At 44.6% G+C, this 14,183-nt stretch overlaps 2 protein-coding genes across 2 annotated transcripts; one reads left to right on the top strand and one right to left on the bottom strand.

Annotated features, from left to right (window-relative positions):
- The first annotated feature begins 57 nt into the window (after positions 1-57).
- LOC306699388 (2-iminobutanoate/2-iminopropanoate deaminase-like) lies at positions 58-3,387 on the top strand. The gene is made up of 6 exons (XM_079163987.1): positions 58-332; positions 688-790; positions 1,150-1,204; positions 1,294-1,362; positions 2,641-2,696; positions 2,795-3,387. The coding sequence occupies exons 1-6, from the start codon at positions 268-270 to the stop codon at positions 2,852-2,854; spliced, it is 408 nt and encodes a 135-aa protein (XP_079020113.1). The 5' UTR covers positions 58-267; the 3' UTR covers positions 2,855-3,387.
- A 409-nt stretch (positions 3,388-3,796) lies between these two features.
- Positions 3,797-12,259, bottom strand: LOC306699462 (uncharacterized protein). The gene is made up of 4 exons (XM_079164087.1): positions 11,913-12,259; positions 7,533-9,107; positions 5,781-5,846; positions 3,797-5,595 (listed from the first exon to the last, which is right to left on the bottom strand). Exons 1-3 carry the CDS (start codon positions 11,998-12,000, stop codon positions 5,785-5,787), a joined length of 1,725 nt encoding a protein of 574 aa, XP_079020213.1. The 5' UTR covers positions 12,001-12,259; the 3' UTR covers positions 3,797-5,595; positions 5,781-5,784.
- Positions 12,260-14,183: the final 1,924 nt, after the last annotated feature.

The raw sequence follows: 14,183 nt of genomic DNA, 5'->3' as shown, positions 1-14,183 counted from the left end.
GCAAACCGACCGCAATTTTTCTTGAAATCATGGCCTTTCGTCACGAGTAACGTTAAATATTGACCGAGCATAAGATATTTCAATAGTATGACAACACAATGTGTTAACAGAAGTAAAAAAAAAAACGTGTTCGCGCGTCTAAAACGTCATTTACAGTAGCGCCGCTCTTACGTAACCCAGTGCTCTTGAAGCCTTTTCTTCTCCTTGTTTACAGTGCTACAGCACTTGTTTCATTCACTTTGTTTCGTTCACATATTCCTAAATAAAATGGCTGCATTAATCAGGAGGATCATCAGCACAACTAAAGCTCCTGCTGCTATCGGCCCGTACAGGTGAGGAGAGCTCGGACCGAGTTACAGCTCGCACAAACAGCTGACTCAGTAGCAGTCAAATGACATTCAGCAACATTGTTGGTAAGGTGTTAAGAGTCATTGCTATTGGTATTCCTCAGTATAATCATATAGCTGTGTTAAAGTGCACTGGGGAGTGCACTGTGTCGTTCAGGAAGTTAAACTCTGGGAGTTAAGAGAGAAAAGCAAGTAAAGGTAGCCTATAGTATTTTCACCTAAATCTCTACTGTCCGTCTGCTCCAGAAAGGACCAGAGGGTTTTACACTCCTTCTGATAGAGTAACCTGGCCTTTAATCCCATGTCGGTGACCCTTTGTCCCTGTTTGTGTGTCACCCAGCCAAGCGGTGCTGGTGGATCGCACCATGTACATCTCAGGACAGCTGGGGATGAATCCTGCCAGTGGACAGTTGGTGGAAGGTGTTCAGGCCCAAACCAGACAGGTGACCCACCACGAAACACCTTCCCATCAGCCATTCATTCATAAGCAAGGAGCACTGCAAAATCCAATATATTTAGGTTGTTTACTGTAATGATTAATATGGATGTGGTTTCTTGTTTCTCCACTTTATTCTGGTCACTAAATGAATCTCTAAGGTTTCTCATAGTCTATTCAAGAGGCTGCTACGTGTATAAGAATAGAATTCTTATAGAATTGATTATTGAGAGTAAATTGATCCAGTCTTCAGGGGCTTGCTCTCATCTCATTTAAATATCTTATTCTATCAGCTCGTCTCACAAATGAGCAAATCCTAAATGAAACAAAACGGAGCACTCACATCTGGAAATTCTTTCCCCGCAGGCTCTTGTGAATATGGGTGAGATCCTTAAAGTGGCTGGCTGCGGTTATGAGAACGGTGAGGAAAAGAAAAACCTCTTAAGTTCACACGGGGGAGAACTGTTTTATCACAGGTGTCAACATCCACTTTTTCATTGTCCGCTGCAGTTGTCAAAACCACAGTGCTCTTAGCCGACATGAATGACTTCACCAGTGTCAACGACGTCTACAAGCAGTGTAAGTATCATTCATTCACTTATCAATAGGACTGTTTAATCACTGCTGAGCCAGGGTAGAAACGAACACTTCTACTTGCAATACATACTTCCCCACTGGGTGTCAGCACAACCCAGGGAACCTGCATTAACCAGGCGCACACACTGGTTACTACATAGGTGATGGTCACTTGAAGGCTTCCTCGTCCTGGTCTTGCTGCTTACTGGCTTCATTCTTACTGTTCACACGGTTCATTAGTCACATGTTTTAAGTGCTAAACTGCTGTTTTACACCCTTCATTCATTCACCATAAATACCCCTATATTTGTCCAAGCATGTCCTTGAGATAATTGTTCTCCTTGAATTAGCCTCCTTGTATAGTAAATATGTCAAGAGAGCCCATTCAGAGGTATGAAACAAGCTGTTTATCACCACACCGGTACAGGGACAGCTGATGTTTGCCGAGTCACTAAGCAGAGGGAAACCTGAGCTGCTGCCAGTGGTTTAAGCCTTAAATGTCAGACAACACACACATCTGATGCTCCACAGACAGACCAACGAAATCCTATTACTCTAATAACAAAACCCACATGGGAGATCCAGAAATATTCAACATGGAGAGTTTGACTTTCATCTCCATTCACTGTTTTCATTTCAGCGTCATGGGAAGTAGTTTCTAAACAAAAGGAATTATTTGGATTTTCCATTGATGACGTTTCTGTAAGGGCTCCTTCAGCCGTGTCCCAGTTCAGACTACCTGACGTATCCAGGTTTATTACATAAGGAAGTGGTGGAAATGTGCACGTGCCGCAGTAAAAGGGAAACTTTGGAAAGGTTCTGCCAATTGACTGAGAGATGATTTAGCTTTCTCTTTGAGAGTCAATATTCTGACTTTGTGTGTCTGTTCAGCATTAGTGTTGTCTCAAAACACAGGAGGATTTTTCTTAATTAGACTCCTACCTGACACTAAATGTTATAGGATCAACAAACGCTTTCATGAGCTGAAGGTTCCGTAACAAAAGACCTGTTCACCGACGTCCCTCTGCAGGAGGAGCACAGGTGTAGATGATAACTAATGAATGCGTGAGCAGACTGAGCCCCTAATTAGTATTATTGGTTACACCTGTGCTTTACCTACTGTACATGTTTGGAGTAAAAAACACATCCTTTTATAAGAAATCACAAGTTCCGCTACTGTTCACCAGGATTGTTTAACAGCTCTGCCATGCGTCTGTTTAATTTGAAGATGTTTAAATGTGTGTGTCGTCACCTAATGCCATTAAACGTACTGCTCTGTAGTCTTCAGCACTAACTACCCAGCCAGAGCTGCCTATCAGGCTGCTGCTCTCCCCAGAGTAAGTCTTTGATGAACACTCATTTCCATTGATTCTATGGTGGATTCATTAAACTGGAAACAGCATTGATGTTCTTTCTGTCTTTTTCTTTTTCCTAGGGTGGACTGGTTGAGATTGAAGCAGTTGCTGTATTGGGCCCTCTGACCGATGCTTCCTAACAAGAACATCTATCAAAAAACAACATGACTGAACATTATACAGCGTGTGCCTTGCTTTGTGGAGCCGTCAACAATTGATGAAACAAAATTCCGACAGAGCACTAACCGGTACACTTTCTCCTCTCTCGTTGATGTTGATGAGACGTGTGGAGACATGTCATTTTAAATTCCCTCTGCTCACGTTTCTCTTCCACTAGCTGAAGAGTATCTAAGCTTGCTTGCTCTTATTAAATGACACTACCGGCCATGTGGTCACCTGCCGAACCCGTGGCAGTGTTTCCTCTCTCACTGTACCAGAGGATGGATGATTGAATATTACTCAACAATAAATGTTTTTTAATTTGCTTAAGTGGCGATTTGTTTCCTCGGTATCAACAAAACTATTTCTGGTTTATACTATGAGTTTATCAAATATATTCCTTCATTTATTTGACTTAAAGGGCATACAGAATGCTCATTTTAGGTTCATACTTGTATTTTGGGTTTCTACTGTCACATGTTCACATGTATTAATGTTCATAAAACACTTTGTTTTTCTCATACTGTCTGTCTGAAAGACTCTGTTTTAGCGCCTGTCTCTTTAAGACCCCCTATTAGCTTGTTGAATTATGTCTTATGATCACGGAGGCAACAAAAAAAAGATCTAACTGGGTTGTCTTCTTTCAGTTTGGTCAGCACTCCAAATCCCCAAATGTTTGTGCTCAAACACGGACAAAAGTGAGTTTTTCACGATTTGTCCCCTTTAAACCTAAACACAGTCCCCTGAGAAAGACTAAGACACCTTCAAAATATGGACTCGTTCTCAATGCTTCATCCACTCTGGAGCCACGTTTGTATCACTGCGATAGGTTAACATGTGACATGTGCATGTTTTTAAAAAAAATATGTAACATGGTGGTTTGCATAACTAACATAGTCTCATTTCATTTAAAAAAGCACATGTATTAGTGAGTACAACTTTATTCTGTACACTAGGTTAGCAGAATCATAGACAAAGGAATATATTACAGAGAAAGAAATGGATGAAAAAAAAAGATATCAGACATCACATTTTGTTCCCACAACGTCCATCACAGTTGAAATAATAAGAGATTTGCACTTTAATGACACAGCATGTATAACTAATCATCATTTAAAAATCATGTCCACTGGGTGATCTGCTGCGGAAGCTATACATATTCTTTGTAATGCCATAATCTCGAGATCACAAATTAATAATTGAAGCAGAAAACAAGATAATCTTCCAGTTATCAGGAGAAAACAAAAGGTGAATTCCTCTTATCACATTCAGATCACTCAACATTTAGGGAGACTAGCCCGGCTGCATATAAATAAGTTAAAGCATTAATTACATGATGGTGTCAGGTGTGATCAAACAAATCACTCATTTTTGAGTTCCCCATAATCATTTTGTGATCTCAAGAAAAGGTTTTTCTCGTGATGAAGCGCCTCGTTATCTTGAGAAGTCTGCCTTTTGTTCTGAGAAAACGAGCTTTCTTATCTCAAGATAAGAAAAAGAATGAATTTGTGATTCATTGATAAAGACATTAAAAGCAAGCATGGCCTTTCTCGGCTTCTGTAGGTTTGATCAAATCAATCAGACACTCATTTTCGAGTTCTCCTCAATTATCACGTGATCTCGGGATAATTCATCTCATTATCATTGGAAATCGGCCTTTTCTTTTCTGAATCAACATAAATGAACCCCCACAATTACCTCTTGATCTCGAGATGAATAGCATTAAATGATAATTACAAGCACAAGAGAGAGATCTATGTAACGCACTCAAGCCAAAACCACTGTGCATATGACATCAGCGCTGCCAGGCCCCTTATGAGGCCTCTGAGCTTACAGTTGGAAACAACTTTATCTTCAGGAAGAGTTTTAATAACATGTGCAGCTGCACGAGATGGCTTCATGGAACAGCAAGATGACTTATCAGTACTTGATCATCTGCATCCTCAACCTCGCAGTGACTCCTGTTGTCATTACTAAACTTCTGCAAATGCATCTTATCATCTGCATACATTTTTTCATCCTTATGCAAAACAACATTTTTTCCAAGGTAATATCAAAAAATATTTTTGAAGGAAACATGGATTTGACTTACAGTATTGCACTGTACACACTCTGTTAGTCAACATCTAGTACGGTCACTCCTATTAATTAAATGAAGGCTGCAATTAAATAATGTGTAAAACACCAGACAAAAACCTGTATTTATGGCAGAATTTAGACTTCATAACACCTCAAAATTCAATCTGTGAAAATGTGATATAAAAAGTGAAGGTGGCAGTGTAAACATAGCCAGTGTGCCGTTCCTCCACACAGTTTGGTGTCATCACCTCAAACTCCTTGCATAATTGTATTCAGTCGGGTTTGGCTTGTATTCCTCAAAAGCAGCTGTAACAGACAAGAACTCACTTCCTTCCCCTAGTTCATCACGTTGTCATAAGAGTTCACAGAATATTACACCCATCAAGTGTTTGTAGAACATTTTCTTTGCACAGGTTTGCGTGTGTAGAGTATGTGGCCCAAAGCACTTAAGGTCTCCATCGAATAAGAAAGGTTTACAAATGTAGAAAAATGTTATTAAAGGCACAGCACATATTAATGCATGTATTGAACAGTGTGGTGAGCGCTGGTGACAATGCTGAAAAATGTAGCGTTTATTGCTTCGTCTTGTTCCCGAACAATGGTAGCTTTGGGGTTTTCTGTCATTTTGGTGCAACTCGTCTCTCTGGAAGAAGATAGTTTGATAGTTAGTGAACATTTTTTTTGTATAAGATTCACCCAGTTTACACCCCCCAAAAAGTTGTTTATGGGCACTGTACATTCAAAGGAGACTACACAGCGTACTAGGTACGGAGTTGATCCTGCAGTATGTGTATTGGGTTTCGGTGTGGATTGTGGTTGTGTTCTTACCAACTCAATCCTCCTTTTTGACTTTCTTGCTCTCCGTAACCTGAGAGGCCTCAGCTGCAGACGCCCCTGCACACATTGAGAAGAAATCAATGCCCGATACAATACGGTGCAGGTCGCATTGTAGTCTTTCATGCTGAGGGAACTTTAAGCTTGTTAAACACGTGATCTTACCATCACTCACTAAAAACACGACTACTGTAACATTGCACAACAAAGTGGAAGAGCTAGCATTCCTTTTTTTAGCCCTCTGGTTCTGCTGAACTGGTTTCCCAGTGATTCACCTGACACATAGCATAGCCTCCAGCGAGTCTCCTAAACATTATGCAATATGTCTTTCACACCAGACCAGTACTCTACATGTGCTGCCTGGAGGGGCGTCGCTGCCATAAAAGTACAGCGTGTTCTCAGAGTCAAGAGTGGGGTGCAGGAGGTGCTAAAAAAGCACAGACCACTGGAGGTACTGTGCATTTAATGAGTTTAGGATGCAGAATGCACACTTGGCGCACCGATTTTGAATTGTTTCTTTACTTTCCCAACAAAGTCTGTAACTGTTCACAGTGTATACGTTGGGTATCTCACAGGTTATAACCAGACAATCACTGTGCTTCAGTTCTGAGGGAACAAACAGCATCATTACAACATACTCTAAATGAAATCAAACCAAGAATGATGTGAAACTGAATGAGTGAGCAGAATCTGAGTAATCACAAACGCTGACTGACTAAGATTCTCTATAAAATCCGCCCTGTAAATGGTTTGAACTCATCACGTTGTGCGACGCCTGGAATGCAGTCAGGCTTGCGGAGCGTTCTTACATCGCCTTAAGTAATGGGAAGCAGCAGGCCATGATTACTCTGGAGTCAGTTCACAATGGAGGACAATGAGTGAGAGTTGCGTGACTGGATCCGTTGTGCTGACAACATGCTCCCTCCTGCTATAATCGACACGCTCGAGAAAGGAGAGCCTTCACTTCTCACTCTTGAGAGAGAGTGTGTGTGTGTCTGTGTGTGTGTGTGTGGCTGCTTTCTATTTGTCACACTGCGTCATCTGTTCGGCCCAACAATATCCTGTTCATCCTGCCAGCTCCAACCAATCACAGGAGGAGTACGGCAAGAACCTATGTGAAGGATCCTTTATTACAAGAACAGTTCACTGGGAGTTTGTTGTTGCAAACACCATGTGTGTGTTGGATACATGCTTAGTTACCAATGGCAGCCCCTTGGAGGGGGTGATGTTGTAAAACAATCTTACTGAAGACAGATTGGCCGGTGGGACTGATGAAGACCATTCATTGTTTACCTCTATGAAAACAAACTCTTATCTTAAGCCTCTCTCTCTCTCTCGGCTTGTTTGCACATGCTTAGTGCCTAACGCATGTTTGCATATAGATCTCCAAACTATTTCGCCCAGCCCTGCGATCTGTCAGTAATGGTGGATCATGCCTCATCAACAGGTACGTTAAAGCATGGCTTGACGTCTTAAAGTCAGAGCTAACACGACGGGTTTGTCAAGAAACGATTCTGTGTTTAATTCTGTAAAATCACTGAGCCAGAACTCATTCCTAACAAATGCAGCCACCTTACATTGGAATGCTGTTGTCAGGAAGGACGACACGAGTAGAATACAAATACAAATCTGATTTAAATCGCTAGCTACATAGAATCTATTCATCTCTCCATTATTGTTGTAAAAAGATGGGAGAGAAAACAGTAAAACGAGAGCCACATAGTGGTGTTAGTCAGAGCTTCATACCTTCGGGTGAGGGCTCAGGGGCTGGTGCTGAGGGTGCTGAGGGTGCTTCAGCCGGGGTGGACTCCACCACGGGAGCCTCTGTTGGGGCTGCGCTGTCTGCCGCAGACTCCGAGGTCGCAGTTGCCACTGGAGCTTCTGCCTTCTGGACCGGCTCAGCAGCAGCAGCAGCAGATTCAGCCCCTGGAGCTGGAGCAGGGGTGGCTTCTGTGGGGCAGGGTGCCGCTGCTGGTGGGGTGATCGCTGCGGGGGCGACAGGAAGTGCTGTTGGCTCCTCAGCAGCAACCTTGGGCTCAGCTTGGACCTCGACAGTGACTGGAGACAACTGAGGCATCTCTGGAATTGTTGCTGCAGCAATCTTTGCATCTATGAGAAGCTGTGCTGTCTCTACGGTGGCTGAGGACTCAGCCTCATCCGGTACTACATCTTCTCCTGCTGCTGCAGCCTCACTTGGTGCTGCAGCCTCACTTGGTGCTGGTGCCAAAGCTTCACCTGGTTCTGAGGATTCACATGGGGCTGTCAAGACAGTAGCTGGTGCAGCATTGTCAGTTGGAGCCTGTGCCTCCACAGGGGCGACAACTTCAGTGGGGGCCTCAGCCACCACAGCCGCTGCCTCTTCCACAATCGCTGGAGCCTCGACTGGCTCAGATACAACAGGTTCAGCAACAGGGGTGGCAACTTCAGGGGAGGCCTCTGCCAGCTCAGGGGTCACCTCCTCAACAACAGCAGGGGCCTCGGTCTGCACAACAGATTCAACAACAGGGGCCTCGGTCTGCACAACAGATTCAACAACAGGGGCCTCGGTCTGCACAACAGATTCAACAACAGGGGCCTCGGTCTGCACAACAGATTCAACAACAGGGGCCTCGGTCTGCACAACAGATTCAACAACAGGGGCCTCGGTCTGCACAACAGATTCAACAACAGGGGCCTCGGTCTGCACAACAGATTCAACAGCAGGGGTCTCGGTCTGCACAACAGATTCAACAACAGGGGCCTCAGTCTGCACAACAGATTCAACAACAGGGGCCTCAGTCTGCACAACAGATTCAACAGCAGGGGTCTCGGTCTGCACAACAGATTCAACAACAGGGGCCTCGGTCTGCACAACAGATTCAACAACAGGGGCCTCGGTCTGCACAACAGATTCAACAACAGGGGCCTCGGTCTGCACAACAGATTCAACAGCAGGGGCCTCGGTCTGCACAACAGATTCAACAGCAGGGGCCTCCTCTGTCGCCTCAACAAGGACTTCAACCTCAGCAGCGGCCACAACAGTTTCTACAGGGACAGCTTCCTCCACAGGCTGCAGGGCCTCCACCGCTTCAGTAGCGACTTCAGCTGGAGCGGCAGCCTCTGGAACCAGCTCTGCAGAGCTGACAGGTTCTGGCTGAGGCTCTGGAGCGGCCAGGAGGTCCTCCCCAGAGCCGAGATCCTCCTGGGCCTCCAGGGCTACCAACACGTCCTCCGCCTCATCATCGGCTCCCCGCTGGAGATCGTCCGGCAGGGCCGTCTGCACAGGCAACTGCATCTGGTCCTCAATGGTTTGTGCATCTTCCGCGATGAAGCCGTTTCTGGCTGCAGTCAACACAGGGACGACAAGAGAAGCTTGATTAGGATTTACAACTGGTGAGCAAGTGGCACTCATCTTTTGTGATGCCCTGTTAATCTGTACAATTTAAAGAACATCACTGATTTGATTGAGCTTGAAACTTCTTGGGGGGGTCCTTGAGATAATCTATGCATTGAACGGTTTCGTAAATAAATTACCAAATTTGTCATGACAACATTCTTCATCATCATTTGTAAAAATGTGTCCTGACTGCGTCATTCAACCAAAAGTCGTCTGCTATAATGCAAGGTTTTATGGATGTTCCCGTTTGTTCTCGTCTTGAATAAATAAAACGTGTTCATTTATAAACTGGTTTCAAAATGAGGATCTGCAAACACATCTAAACAATGGCTTAAGCCAACATGGAAGGCAGGGGAATCAGGAATAAAGGCAATGAGGCACACAGTCTGATCTAGAGAAAACATCCTTTCATTTCCGTAGTTGGAAATGTGATTTATTGAAGCCTGCCTTTGTCTAAAGCCCAGACGAGGGGCAAGTCTCTTTAGGAGGAAATGAAATACACGTGACGATGGCTTTGCTGCCTTTGAAGAGACACCCAACCCCAATACCCGTCAGCCCTGCATTTTAACTCAAATGTCAGGAACTGTAACGCACATCTCAGTTACAGGAAGAGCCGAACAGAAGTTTTACAGAGTGTCTCATGTAGGTTTCCCCTCAGCAGCTGTATCACAGTTAACTACTTTACAAAAACAACTGGCTGCACTTTGTTCACAAATGAGACCAAACCAGAATGGGTTGAGAGAGCGGAGTGGGTGGATAGTTTGGACGCAGCAGCTTCCTCACTTTATTTGTCTGTCATAGGTGGTAAAAGGAGCCGAGAGTGATGGGTGGAAGGGAATGCGACGGCCTGGCAAATCAAACGAGCCAGTGGGAGAACGCCGAACAAGTGTTTGTGTGAAGTGAACTATTTCTAATTAGACGGCGTTTTCAGACAGGTGGTTTTACAACATTTAAATCCTTTGACTTTCCTTTTTGAGAAACATGTTCTCCATCAGCGTGCTGTTCTTTAAGCAGAGATCCACCTCACACACCGACTCCCGCAGACAAAGCAACGCTGCTGTCTAGCACAGCGGGCCATATCCTGCTGTTGGAAAGTCTGTTTGGGTCGAGACGGGGGCGGCCTCTCCAGGCATGGATGACTCGCGTGTCAACATGATTTAGCAGCCACAGATGACAGAGATCCCAGTCAAAACAGTGCACAGAGGAAGGCGGGGGGGGGCTGGACAGGGGATGGGACCAGTGGTGTCTTTGGATGGCATACAGCTGGTTTTGTTAGACACACTGTACGCTGCATGGTTTAAAACCTCCACCCACATTTAGAGGAGTGTGTCTGGGCAAATAAGTGGTTCTCTTGTCTGGGTGATGTAAGAGCCTGGAGAGGGGCCCGAGCTTCTCCAGGTGACCGATGCTGGCCGGCTGGAGGGAGACAATGCCCCGACACAAACATCACGCGGTGACGTAGTGGGAGATGGAAAGGCTGGACACGGATACAGAGGAAGTACGCCAGGTGTAATGAGTATGTGACAGTTGAGTAGGCTTTGCTCACTTTCCTTCAAAAAAAAGGTGAAAGCTTCATCTTTTCTTCATTCAAATCAAAGTGAAAGGAACGCTTTCTGACAAGGAGAGGAACTGTCTTTTGTATGTGGGGAGATGGAGTGAGAACATACTGTGCATGCAGCTGTGCCAGGCATGACATAGCCATGTACCAGTGGGTTGAACCCATGAATTAACAATCACGGTCTGTGTCAGGCTGCTTGGTGGGCGTGTGCACAGTCTGAGAACCACAGAGTCCATGTGAGCAAAGCCACAGAGCACAACTGCACGTTTAGATGCAAAACTTCCCGTGCAGAGGAATCTCTGAGGAGCCTGGAGGCATTCAGGCATCTGCCAGCCCCTCCTCTTTCTCCTTTGCAACCAGGCATCCACTGTGTGTATGTGCGTATGTATGTAACCATGTGTATGTGAATGTAACTATGTATGTGTGTGTGTGTGTGTGTTTGTGGGAGTTGTAAATTCCTGGAGCGAATTTCAAACACTTCTTATCATGCATACCTTTGCATACAAACTTTGGAAATATGACTGAACGACATCAGATTTATCTATTTTTTTGATTGTGTGTCAAACGTATCTAGCCACAAATCAGACTACTGTACGTGGCAGAAAACAGGTTGGGTTGCAATTATTGCCTCAGGCTGCAGAAGGACCTCCAAAAACAAACATCCTCCCAGCTGGCTTTGGGAGTCTCATGCAATCCTAGATACCAGTCTAGGTTCACCTACATGCAAAATGCACTTATAGCTTTGAGGATATAAATATAGCTTTCATGTTGAATTAATTTAAACATGAACATAAAAAAACAACTCTCATTTCATCAATTAATCACGTGACGCGGTTTCTTTTTTGGTCCACACACTTTCTACGGACATCAAGCTAGAGGTGGACGATTAAAAATAAACTCCAACCATATTGTGAGCCCTGCTGAGTTAATGGGTTGACATACAGAAGTCCCTCCAGGAGGACTTCCTGTAGTACTACACAGTGGAGTGAGAAAGCACACAGTGTTCCAGAGCGGCCAGCAGACACACACACCCCCCTCTGCAAGACTCCACTGAGTGAAGGCATATTAAAAGCAACTACTGAGCATGTCTACAGTAGCGGTATAAATCATAATGCATGCACACCGGTTATAGAACTTGATATGTAAATGACAGATATACACTTTTAACCTCGACACGGGGATCACTACTCACCCAATGCATCGCCATTGCTCTCCTCTGGCTTCGTACCCGGTCTTTTCTCTTGGTCCACGGTCTGAGCGCTGGATGAGGAGCACCCCATGTTTGAAGACAAGAGTTGAGAGAAGTAAAAATTCTAAAAAACAAACAAACTTGGAACTTTTTACTCTGTAGAGCAAACAAACGTCCCGCCGCTCTCTGTTAGCAGAGACAGAACGCATAGACCGCTATTGCTCTTCGGTCTTCGGTCGCTAAGAGTAGCCGGGCACCATTATCTCCCCTGGTCTCTGTGTGTGTGTGTGTGTGTGTGTGTGCATCGCCGGCGTCCCCCCAAAAAGCAGCTATGCATGAATGTACACTGACTGTCTCATGCTCACAGGCAAACTATTCATACAGGAGGGGGGAGAGGCAAACGCGTGTGTGTCAAGTGTGTGTCCTCCCCCTTTGTGGGAGTGTCCCCTCTGGAAGAAATGCTCCACCTGGTGGTTTTTGCTGGTGCCCGATCCGTCCTGCGCATGTGCAGGAAGCGACTCGAGGGAAGACCCGCCTCTGATTGACTAAAGCAGTAATCCTCAACCGCTGTGCCGCGGCTCTCCAGTGTGCCGGTGAGAGATCACCAGGTGTGCCGTGGGAAAATGTCCAATTTCACTTAATGAGTAAAAAAAAAAAAAAAATTTAGTTGTTGCAAATACTTTGCCATTGTTGAGCGTCTGAGCTGCAATAATGGCTGGCTAAGTAATAATACTCTTCCATGCCAGTGGGTGGCAGTAGGTAGCGCAATAATGACGGTGTTAATTTAAGACAGTAGAATTAAATGACACGCGGGAGAGGTTGTGATGACAAGACGAACAGCGATGGAGAAATATTTGAAAAGGAAAAATGCAGACTCTGAACTGGGCCCTGAACAACATAACCCAGATGAAAAGCCTCGTAAGGATCAACGCATTGAGAGACTTGTCATTAAATTGTCAGCATATATCCGGCCCTCGGTACAACGGCCCGCCAGAAAATATCATTGTTCATCATAACTGGCCCGCCACACCACAGAGCTCCGGGACGAAACGTGGCGATGTGAGCTGGCTTTTTGTGCAACATAACGAAGCATCTCACTGAGCTAAACCTCCTGCTTCAGGGACGGGTGTGATGCAGTAAAAGTCTCCTCCACTGTGTTCCCGACTGCGCATTTTGCTGATAACTGGGCGCACTTGGCACGGAGTTCACTCCGCGATTTGCCGACTTTGCAGCTCAGAAATTTAAATTTGAACTGCTCAGCAATCCGTTTGCAGTTGAAGTGGAAAGAGCACCTGTGCACATCCACATGGAGCTGATAGACCTCCAGTGTAATGACACACTCAAGGCAAAGTGTGACTCTGTTGGCGCTGCAGTTTCCAAGCTTCATCCCCGAAACGATGCTTTAACTCCGCCTACTGTACATGCTGCTCAAATGCTCTGCATGTTTGGAAGCACATACCTGTGTGAGCAGCTTTTCTCTGTGATGAAGATGAACAAAAAACCCACACAGGACTCGTCTCACTGATGCACAACTTCACTCCACATTGAGGGTTTCCACAGAACCTAACCCCAGGTATTAATGAACTGGCAGCCAAGAAAAGATGCCAAACATCTGGCTCTGGTACGTATGCATAAAATAATGTAGCTACCTAAACATGTATTCTTTTTGCACTTTGTCCAATATCCCTTCTATCCTGTTTATTAAATGGTGACTCTATTTGGCCCTCAACGTAGTCCCAATTTTTTGTTTTGTCGCTCTCTGGGATTGAGTTTGACATCATGGCATATATGCTGTATTATGATAAAAGGTGTCATTTTCTAACGTTTTTGGTTGTTGGAGTGCTGCGGGATCTTTTTAATGTAAAAAGTGTGCCGCGGCTCAGAAAAGGTTGAAAAACACTGGCCTAAAGCCTGCTAAGCGCTGGCGTTAGCCTAGCTATGATGCTAACCGACCCAGACAGGCCCCGCCCCGGGGCTAGCGGCTACCCGGTCTGACCAACAGTAGGTTTTTATATTTGCAATTTTCGTATATTATCAATAAATTCACTTCTGATCATTTTCGAAGCAAGATATTATCTGTGTACATTTCAAATATTGGCATTTTTACGAAAATGTATATTATTTATAACATTATTTAAATGTTAGCCTCTCATGATTAAGAAAATGTTGGAATTTGTATTAATATTATTATTATTATTATTATTATTATTATTATTATTATTATTATTATTACTTTTACCATTCGGTCCATAAAAGCAGCCTACAGAGAATGCA

This window comes from Pholis gunnellus (genome assembly GCF_910591455.1).
Source record: "Pholis gunnellus genome assembly, chromosome: 8".
In the NCBI taxonomy this organism is placed as follows: domain Eukaryota; kingdom Metazoa; phylum Chordata; class Actinopteri; order Perciformes; family Pholidae; genus Pholis; species Pholis gunnellus.
Note: the sequence above shows the minus strand (reverse complement) of the source record. Positions and strands in the feature narration are given on the sequence as shown.

Excerpts from the sequence above, each read along its gene's own strand:
- LOC306699388 (XM_079163987.1), top strand. The coding sequence starts at position 268 with ATGGCTGCATTAATCAGGAGGATCATCAGCACAACTAAAGCTCCTGCT. Across the intron at positions 791-1,149 it reads TTCAGGCCCAAACCAGACAG|GCTCTTGTGAATATGGGTGA; the intron begins GTGACCCACCAC and ends CTTTCCCCGCAG. Across the intron at positions 1,205-1,293 it reads TGGCTGCGGTTATGAGAACG|TTGTCAAAACCACAGTGCTC; the intron begins GTGAGGAAAAGA and ends TGTCCGCTGCAG.
- LOC306699462 (XM_079164087.1), bottom strand. The coding sequence starts at position 12,000 with ATGGGGTGCTCCTCATCCAGCGCTCAGACCGTGGACCAAGAGAAAAGA. Across the intron at positions 9,108-11,912 it reads GAGCAATGGCGATGCATTGG|CCAGAAACGGCTTCATCGCG; the intron begins GTGAGTAGTGAT and ends TGTTGACTGCAG. Across the intron at positions 5,847-7,532 it reads CCCTGAGCCCTCACCCGAAG|GGGCGTCTGCAGCTGAGGCC; the intron begins GTATGAAGCTCT and ends CAATGTGTGCAG.